General features: G+C 38.1%; 1 protein-coding gene across 1 annotated transcript in view; it reads right to left on the bottom strand.

Moving 5' to 3' along the window:
* Positions 1-8658: 8658 nt before the first annotated feature.
* kcng4a (potassium voltage-gated channel, subfamily G, member 4a) overlaps positions 8659-10646 on the bottom strand; it is a 31514-nt gene continuing 29526 nt past the window's right edge. The window contains exon 3 of the mRNA XM_082181955.1: positions 8659-10025. Coding sequence (XP_082038081.1) covers positions 9159-10025 — 867 coding nt within the window. The 3' untranslated portion in view covers positions 8659-9158. The remainder of the gene's footprint in view (positions 10026-10646) is intronic.

The raw sequence follows: 10646 nt of genomic DNA, 5'->3' as shown, positions 1-10646 counted from the left end.
CGTCATCTGAAGACCTTTTGATTTCTGTCTGACTTGGCAAGTTGTATGGAAGTGGCTAAATAAAAAAATTAAAAATTGTACGAGTGAGCAGTAGGCAACCGACTAAAGAGGTATTAGCTAACCCTGCACACTCTGACCAAGATCAGACTGGAGAGTTTGTAACCGTGAAATCCATATTACCCGGGGCGTGTGACTCTGTGCGGCATTGGGTCCTTGTTACGTCCAATGTTATCATTTGTCTGGATTTGTCTGGGGTCGTGTGGAGAAAATATTGTTTATTCTGGGCAGTATGGCAAGCCATGGCAAAAAGCAGGATAACTCGTAGGCTATAGCCAACTTGAAAGGAAAAAAAAATTGCAGAGTAAAAACAGAGTTTGTGTGTTGTTAAATCATTTTTTTTTTCTAGTAGGCTACATCTTAAAATATAGAGCTCATGACAAAAAAAGTTCCAGATGGACAAACATTAAATGCAAAAACCAGTGTGAATAACAATATCTTAAATTGAACTACACAGATACACAGATATGGCCTATTTATGAATGAAATTCATGCATTTATTTGTCATTTAAACTGATGCAAACAGGGAAAGAGAGTACAAAATACTTATTATCCTGTCGTCCCCTCTAGTGGACAGCATTAAGTACGGCCTTCATTGCTCAGATAACGCAAGTCAATGGTTTTTTTGGGGAAAGTAAGTCTGACCAGTTAGAAAAGATATAAGCGAGTCAGACCAGTCTGAAGGTCTGAGCTGAGTTTGGTGAAGCATTAAAGTACTAGGCAGAGTCAATTTCCCACAATAATAATAAATAATAATAAAGTTTAAATATATGCTGGCTTTCTCAAGCCAACATAATAAAGGAAACTCAGAGAAACATCGACCAATTCAGTATGTAATAAAATTGTATTAGTTTTATAATAAAACTAATAACATTTTAAATGTATGCCGTGCTCTTCAACCGACATGATATTAATTATTCCCAAATCTGGTAATTTTGTCAGTATTAATGTACGTTCACTGATTCTAGCTTCTCTCTTTTCTGTCTCTTTTTTTTTTTTTTTCATGTGAACTGAGTAGGCTACACATGCTTACATTCATAAATATAAAATGTATTTCTATTCAATTTTCTAAATTATTTATAGCCTATATTTCACACACGCCAACCTGCCTTTTGATGTAAATAAAAGACGAGAGTGGTAAATGTTACGGACATATTATCATGGTACAGTTCAGCCTATTATTGATTTTTTATTTCCACTTCCCTTTTATCCAAAGAGACAGAACTATTTGCACTGTATTTATCAATGGGAAATACATCATGCTAAAATAATCTGTCATATACTGTGGTTCACATTAATGGGGTCTCTTGCAAGTCGCAGCAGCACGAATTACGTGACCAGCAACATATTTCTGCTTCAAATATTGTGCGTAGTTAACAGTGAGTGGTGGTTTCAGACATTATTTTGTATTATTTTTGACCAGGGGTTTAGTTACCCTTTAAAGTGCATTTGTCAGTGCAGCACTCGTACTGACTCTTATTCTGCCTGACAGAAAGAAAAGCTTGTAGCCCACTGAAGGTAGAATGTTTTGACCAATCAGATGAAAGGGGCGTTTCAGCGCCGCCCACGTGTGCAAATGAAATATCGAACCCATAAACCGATTTGTAAACCACAAACGAAAAATGAATTTGAAATTTGAAAGTATGGGATACCAAGAATAATCAAATATCTAAATTAATCAATAACCATATGATTCGTTTCTAAAAGAAGCACAATATAAATTTGATAATCATTTGAAATTGGTGTCAGATTAAGTGTGGAGCTAAAGTAAAATTGAAACTAAATTCTAATAAATTAAGTGAACTTCATTGGAGCACTGAATAGACATAAACACATTATACCTCGTTGGATTCCACAGTTGGGCTAATGGGTGGCCCTTAAAGTTTACTCATGCAAACAATTTAAATTTGGGTTTTTTATCTCAAGGTTGCAACCGGTTGATATTAAATTTGAATTTTATATTCGTTTGAGCACCAAATGGTTATTTTAAGGGTGTTATTTTCACTACAGTCTGTGTGTTTCACTGATCTAAATTTGAAACCCTTGATTCATTACTCTGGAGTTCAACCTCACCATCTGCCTAGCGTCACAGATAGCACTCAAAGCCCCAAGCTCTCTAATTTACATGAGCAGAGAGATTTAGTCAACAAAAAACGTATACTATCTGTCCAATCAAAATGTCAGAGTGTGGACGTGCACACGGCGTGCATATATGCGTGCACAGGGAGACTAACACAAGATGATGGTTTTCTGTGCATTTCCACCCATGCGAAATGAAGGGCCCATCAGGGGCATATTCACAGTCTGTGCTGATAGTTGATGATTAAGACTCAATCCAGCCCTGTCACAGCTGAGAGGACACAAAGTCTTCTTCTACCGCTTTTCCCTATCTCAGGACTGATCAAGAATTACACTGTATATCTAATATAGGCTTTTGGAAGGAGGGAAGAGGGGGGGACAATTTTTATCCAATTGAACTACTTTCTTTTGTCCAACCATTGATATGTTTGAAGATAAATAGGGCAGTCACACTTTATTGGCAGGCTTGATTGATTCTGTGACATCCCTGTGGACAAGTTTTCTTGTTTTTTTGTTTGTTTCTTGAATGTGGCGTTCGATTTCTTGATTTTAGGCAAGCTAACATCTGGCAGGGATCCAGAGAGAGACTGATGATAGTGATGATATCTCTGCTGGAGCTGCTCAGGAGAGATGAGAGAAAGGAAATGAAAGCCAGTTCTGCAAGTATGATATCAGACTAGTGACTAAAATTGAACGGAATGACAAGATAGCATGATGTATTATAGTTTGTTAAAGTATTGTACAAACAGTTCCCAGACGTTATACTCAAACATGTCTGACATAAGGCATAGAAAGTCATTATATAGAAATAAATAATAATAACATTGTTGTTAAACAGAAAAAATTATAAAAATAAAAATATTTTTAAAATATTAAATATTAAAAATAATTCTAATATTTTAATTCATAATAAAGAAAGAAATACTGTTTTTTAGTACAAAAAAAACAAAACAGTAATCAAATATTTTCTAGTTTGCCTCTAACCATATCTTTTTAAACCAAAATGTCTCCTTATTGCAGCCATATTGCACATTGCAGTTTCTCCCATTCTCTTTTCTATGTATGATTGACTTTTCTCCAGTTCTAATGCACCTGCTGAAAATAAAAGGGAACTAGTGCGGAGTGTACAAACCCTTAGGCAAGGTGATTATAAATCATGAATGAAATCATCAGTCCATTTTTCTCTGGACATTTTATGGATTCACCACCATCCTTCATGAGGTCTCATGAAGCTCATTAATACATTACAGTCTCATAACTGATTCGGGGACATTTCTACATTCCCTGACATCACATCATTCTGGTCACCATGACCACTAGAATAGCTCATCCCTGTCTGTGGGCTATTTAGAGTGGGCTTTGATCTATTGGTTCTAGGACGTTAGAAGTTGGGACTAATTACCCATGGTGATGAGATGATTAACGTGGTCCTTTAATCTGCCCTTAAAGGCAATAATCATCAGTGTTCTGTGTCTTCTTACAATCTCTAGATAACCTCCACCTGTCTGATCTTGTTCATCGTCGGCCTCTGTAGAACATCAGAACAAGTTTGTTATAGCAATTACAGAATGTCACTGCACTTCCACATACACCAGAAAAGCTATAGTTTATGAAGTATACACCTGTACTACTTTAGCTTAAATGTACAGTTTACAACAGAGGGAATATGGAATATATGGGATTCAATGTAATGCACTCAACCTAACCTTCCATTTCCAGGATGATGAATGTATTAATATCTGATAATATCTTATTTAGAGATGATTTTAACATCTCTTTAAAAATGGATTGGATGTCAAGTTTTTCTATCTGAATTAAAATATCAAAACAATCATATTTATGTCAAGGGTCAAGAATTGTGAGGACTCAGGGAGCTTTGAAGGGCTTTATTTAATAAAAAAAAACAACAAAAAAAAACAACTTAAACCTCCCTAATGGGGGAAAACACAGTCCAGGGGAGCAGGCAGCAGGACTGGAGCAAGGCACGACAAACAGACAAGGCGTCCACATGAGGAATATAGATGACAATCTGGCACAGAACAGAGAAGAAAAAGAGAAGAAAATCAGAAGGATAACAAGAGAGAGCAGGTGAGGCAAATTAACCAATAATCAGGTAACAAGAGGGCGGGGCCAAGACTAGAGACTGACAAAAAAGCACATGGCACACAGAAACAAACAAAAATCATTTGGATCATTTGAAAAAAAAAAAAAAAAAAATCAGAAGCAAAGTGTGCACGCACAAACCCACAGGACAGAAGAGAACATGGCAGACATACACACCACAGAAAACAAGACACAAGACAGACAGAAGTGCACGGAGGATGGATGTCAGGACCCCGACACGAAACCAAACCAAGACTAGACCGAAGTGTCAGGATCCAGACACCCACGCCCCGAACATGCAAGACACAGACATAAGAGCGCACGGCCTAGAGAACGCTTACACAAACACATGAGTGTCAGGATTCGGTCACCAAACTAAGAACAAGGCCAATTAAGGTGACAGGACCCTGACAATTTATTTATGAGAGGTCCACTACCCGAATTAAACATGCAACTTGGTGAGGTCATGTGACAACAATGTAGTATATTATTGTTTAAAATAATCATGTTATAATGCATAATGTTTCACATATTTTGTAGTGTTTTCAGTATATACTGTGCAGAAGGCCTAAGATATAATTTCAATCTGAACATACTATAGCCTTTGACATTAAATCTATTTATGGGATAATATACTGAAATTCAATATCATAAATCATCCAGTTTAGCTATTTCAAGCACCAGAGTTGAGATTCAAAGCTTGCTGTCGTGCAATGGTGCAATACAGTGACATTGTGACTTTGCAGTAATTATAAAGTCTCTATTCTATTCTGTTCATATCATTGACTTTATCATATTAGTATTTACTAGCATTATTCATTGACTCTCTTCAACCTATTTCTGTCTCAAATGTCACAATACTTTTTTCTTAAAGAGGAATGTAGAACAACATATTTTGGTTTGCATCACCTTAAAGCAGTTCAGTATATTACAGTACAAGAGACAAAACCACACATTTTTCAACACAAATTACAAAAAAAGTCAAGTATATTGGTTTGTCTGTAAGATGGAAAGCTCAGTTCGAAATCCAACAGTTTGTTGTTGATCTCTGATGGACACAAAAAGACACTTTGTACTGGAGCAGAACATCAAGCAGAACACTCGCTACACAAGTGGATCATTTGATGGCAGGATTAAGACACAGCCACTATGCCCAAACACCTGCTTAAAAGAATAAGAAACCTTAATAAGAAAGAAAATGCACAAAGCATCATCAGCCTCTATATAATAGTAAATATATAAACAGTACTTTGCAGATAGTCCCTTTTTTTTGCGTACAGTGTGAAAGTTTGCAGATAGTCCCTTTTTTTTGCGTACAGTGTGAAAGTTACCATGCAGGTTTATGTACATGTCAAGTAAAGTCAAATTTATTTGTATAGCGCTTTTCACAATACACATTGTTTCAAAGCAAATCACGATGTTAATGTTTATAATATCTTCATGCCTTATGGTTGCAATTAGCAGATTAGAGCTGGGCGATATATATATTCATATTTTGAAAGGATACAATTAATCAAGCATTTCAGATATGCTAAATATTATATATCGCCCTACATGAGTGTGCTGTATGTATTTGGATAAAGTTGGACACACTTATATATCCAACTTTATATAAAGTGCTAGGTGATAATATAGATAAATTTTTCATTTAAGATTTGCTATACAGAATATATTGCTTTGCGTGAATGTACTGCATGTACTGTAACTGTATAATATAGCCTACATCCATATTTATAAACAGACCTGTGCGATAATGACATCACATAATTAAATCCAGCGAGTTTATTAACCAATAGCACATCATAGCACTCTTTAAATGAACTTGACTTATTCTGCATATGAATGATCATAGCATATGAATGCAGTGCTCAAACTGCCCTTCCTGCTCTTTCACTCAGGTTTGTGTGGTATATAAATAATACATGGATACTCGCTGTGAAGTAAGCCTAGGAAAAAAATGCTGAAAATGCCTCCTCCTAGAGTCTTTGATTCATTTTTAAAACTTTGCCTTTATAGAAACACTAGGAATCAATCACAGCTGTCTGTCAAAGACACTAAGGTCTCTGATGTTCAGTGAAACCTCCACCTAGACTGCAACTACTGCAATGATGACGCTTTTGTGATACAGAAAAGAGGAATGCTTTAACTTTCCAAGCGAGACCCTTTCCAGAATTTCATCGCCCTGCACTACATCTATGGTCAAGTTGTCAGCTAAGATTAATGGGAAGCTCACTGCCCCATTGAGGCTCTTGCTATCATGACAGACAGAGGGGGAAAAATTACACCGCATCGTAGCCAGGAGCGATGCAATACGTCTGTCTACAGTGGAAGCAAAAACAGCTATTTGAGGTCAATGAGGCTAAGTTTAGTTACATAACCATCGACCCTTTCTTTAATCTATACTATACCGACTGTGTATTTGAAAAAGCAGTGTTTATGTTTAAACCGGTGTACTTCTTAAAATGAGATTAGACAGTGCCATCTGGGTAATTCAGTAGCTGCTGTATATCTAGATATCTGTATATCATTATGTCAGCCAAAGTTCACAAGATCAAAGCTATTTACAAACAAACATGTTAGACAGACTGACTGACAAGCCAATGCCCAATTATAACCTCACTGACATATCAGATCCAAAGAGAACTGAATAGTGAGAACTCGAACATCTGTTCACTTCTAGCATCTCTGCCAACAGGCAGCTAAGTGCAGTGATAAAGCTAAACGTGATAAAGTGATAACAAGTCACATTAAGCCTGAAATATAGTATGATGACAACATCACATATATACTAATAATTCACTTTGCATATTATGACGTTAAAAACAAGTAACTGAATCTGAGTTAATTGATCATTTTAGTCTGACCTTCAACAGTTTATGTGTCATATTTCAGTGTGGATTCCAAGTGGCTGTTATTAAAAGATTTGCTGTGCATAAGCACAGAAAAGTGCTATTACTGACTGCTGAAATGCTCTGAAGTGTCAAAACACACACATACACATCATTGACCTATTGCTAAAATTGCACTGCAAATGGGTTTACTTGATGAGAGAACTAAATCTTAAATCTACCACAATTTGGAATCTAAAAAGCAACTTATTTATCGAATAGGAATCAATCTTACCATCATGTATATCTGATGGATGGCCTCTTAAACCCTTCTTGATGCTTTCTACATCAATCACTGGTGCCAGCAGAAGACACTTGCCATCTAGATCTGGCCTTCCTTGACAAATAATGGCATATGATACATCATTCAAGCCATCCTTCAACAAGATTTCTCAATAAGCACTGCGGCTAAAAGCATCTTTATAGCTGAGCTGATGGCATATCTCACGATGCTTCCCCCCATCTAATGCTGTTAAATGGTGCAGATGTTATTAAGTTCATATGAATTGTTATTGCAATAGAATATTCCATCAAAATAGTTAAGAATATGGTTTTCTCTTCCAGGTTGTTACATAACCGTTTAAGATCAGTATAATGTGAACACAAATTGAAGCACTAAACATTGGGACGCTGATGACTCAGTGACCTACAACACAATTTCAGTTGAAGCTCTTTACAAGTACAGTACCATTATGCAATATATTCTTATCCTCCTTTTCTGATGACTTGAGACATAGAAGAACATAATATGACATTTCTAGTAAGTAATAAAGTGATTTTAACAGAAATTGTTGACTATCTGGGTAATGTACTTACTAACTTGAGAGTGGACTAAGGCCTGATCCTGGCTCTGCTTGTGTCTATCATAAAAGAAAAACAAATGATAAACAGGTTTAACCTTTACATTAAGAACAAGCTGATGTCCATTTAATGATTCAACCAGCTGGTAAATCCTGAGAAAAGCTACACATGTAATTTGATTGGTCCATCAAATTTGTTTCCTCTGTACCTTTCCCGATTCATGACTCAGCCATCTGGGGCTTTCGGCACAGTAGCAATGCCATTTATGGAACAAATTTGTGATTTGTTGACAAAGCAAAGTCCGTCACAGAGTCTGACTCCAGAAGGACATTTTTATCTCTGAGTATTTATTGCATGTTTAATCCCCAGCCTCATCAAGATCCCCCATCAGCCCTGCAAGCACTGGGCAGTGGGACAATTTTGTGACCTTACAGAGAAGCTTTTCACCTAGAGGCATCAGACTTTCTTAGGGAGAAATCGGTAAGAAAAGGTGAAGACGACGAAAACGGAGTTGACCTCACTGAGGTCACGAATCTCAACTCCAGCAATAAAAACTAAAACAATCATAGATGTATTACTCCGTAACTGCTGCATGTCATAGATGGCAGATGGCAGGGACACATATGTGCTGCTTAAGAGAAGAGAACAGGGTGACTGTGTCTAATGATTGAGCGTTTCAAATAAGAGGATTAGAAAATCCTTCTATGAACCCTAAAAAACAGGACAAGACTCAGAGATTAGTGCTGTTTTATTTGGAGCTGTTCAAGAGCCATTGCATGTTTTATTATATTAAGAAAATCATATGCATTATGCACATTTTCTGGAAGAGCAATTCTTGCATTTAAAACAGTCAACAAAAAAAGCACATCTTTGGATCTGTTAAAAAATGACTGGTAATTAATTTGAGGAACGTGAATTTCTCTGCTGTATGTCTAACGGTGTGGAAAAAGGCTCCAAAGTTAAACTATGTAGCTTAATTTTTTATTTCTATTGCATGGATTTTCATAGAGTGCTAAATCTGGCACAGTGTAAATATGAAGGAAATAGTACTTCAATGAGATGACGTCAGCTTGTGGCTGATGGAAGACAAAATACTGTAGCGTCAAGGCCCTTTAACTCTTTAGACAGAGCCGTCCATGAAAATTCACCCTCTCCACTGCAAAAGGGTTCAGTATGAGGGCATGGAAGAACAGTTTTGATCTAGTGAACAGTACAATGGTTGTGCATCACTTAAAAGGCTCCAGCTGGTAACAGGTGCTTGTTATTCCCGGAAGTCTCTCCACCATTCCCGAGTACAGAAAGGTCTTCAACAGAGCCTGGCGTCTCTGTGTCTGGGGTAATAACTAGTCGAGGAGGAGGAAAGTCCACCCATCCTCCATCCTGCTCGTCCTCGGCTCCTGCGGTAGCAGCTGCGGCTGCCGCGCACTCCTCCTTAAAGAGCCTGTCGTGCTCCTGTTTCAGCTCCTGGTAGGAGCGGGAAAACATGTGGAATATGGAAGTGGCTGGGAAGGCCATGATTAGGATCCCGCTCAGAATGCTACTGAGCGCCACCACCTGACCGGGGATGCTCCTGGGCACCATATCCCCATAACCCACTGTAGTCATAGAGATTATTGCCCACCAGTAAGAGGCGGGAATGCTGCTGAAATCATGTACTCCGGTAAGCTCGCTCTCCGCCAGGTGCACCAGTGGTGAAAAGAGTGTCACCGCTACACAGAGAAAGAGCAGCAGCAAGCCAAACTCACGCATGCTCCGCCGCACCGTCAGCCCCAGCGTCTGCAAGCCCAGAGAGTGGCGCGCCAGCCGCATTACGTACAGGATCCGAAGGGCACGTAGGACCCGCAGTACCAACCCAAGCTTGTCCAAGTAGCCCTTACCTCCAGAGGGTCGCTCATTTTCGTCAGCGGGGGTTTCTCCCACGACAAGAGACACGTAGTAGGGCAGGATGGCCATAACATCGATGATGTTCAAAGGTCCACGGAGGAACTCCAGCTTGCTGTGGGCTTGGACGAACCGTAGCAGAAACTCCATGGAGAACCAGCCCACACACACCGTCTCTATGATGAACATGTGCTGGCATTTCTGGGAGCACACACCCTGCGGAGAGAGAGAGAGAGAGTGTAAGAAACAAATTTAATTCACAATCAATTATTTTTAATAAAAAAGCTTTGGCTCTAAATTTAAAATCAATGTGTTTAGGCTTAGCTTATTAGAAGTTAAAGTAGAAACAATTTTGCGAAAGGGAGATTTAAAATAAAATACCACAGAGAGCAAAAGGTTGGTCAGTAATGCAAAAAAAGGAGGAAGGGAAATGGATAAGATAAAGAGAGCGCAGATAACCACAACATCAAGCCACAACATCAAGAAAATCTTAGTGTTTACTTTTAGTATTCAAGTCACACTAACCGATAAGTCAAGCTGTATCAGTTAATTAGCCAGAGTCAGAGGTCAGATTGAGGCGGTGGGGGAGAAAGAGCTAACAGAAAAGAGAAAACATACCACTTTGACCTTGAAATACCTGAATTAAACACTCGATGTTCAGGCAACATGCTGTAAGAGACCCAAATTGGATTTTTCCCTTCATGTGACATGCCTCTAGATGTCCGAGATGTTTGTTTGAAAATAGGTTTGATCTTGTGAACTGGCATTGTAATAATCTAGATGTGAAACCCTTAAAACTCCCTGATGCAGTCAGATCTAAAATCACACATTCTGTTA

The sequence above is a fragment of the Leuciscus leuciscus genome (assembly GCF_965113295.1).
Source record: "Leuciscus leuciscus genome assembly, chromosome: 10".
NCBI lineage: Eukaryota > Metazoa > Chordata > Actinopteri > Cypriniformes > Leuciscidae > Leuciscus > Leuciscus leuciscus.
The sequence above is the reverse complement of the archived record's forward strand: the minus strand, read 5'-3'. Positions and strand labels throughout refer to the sequence as shown.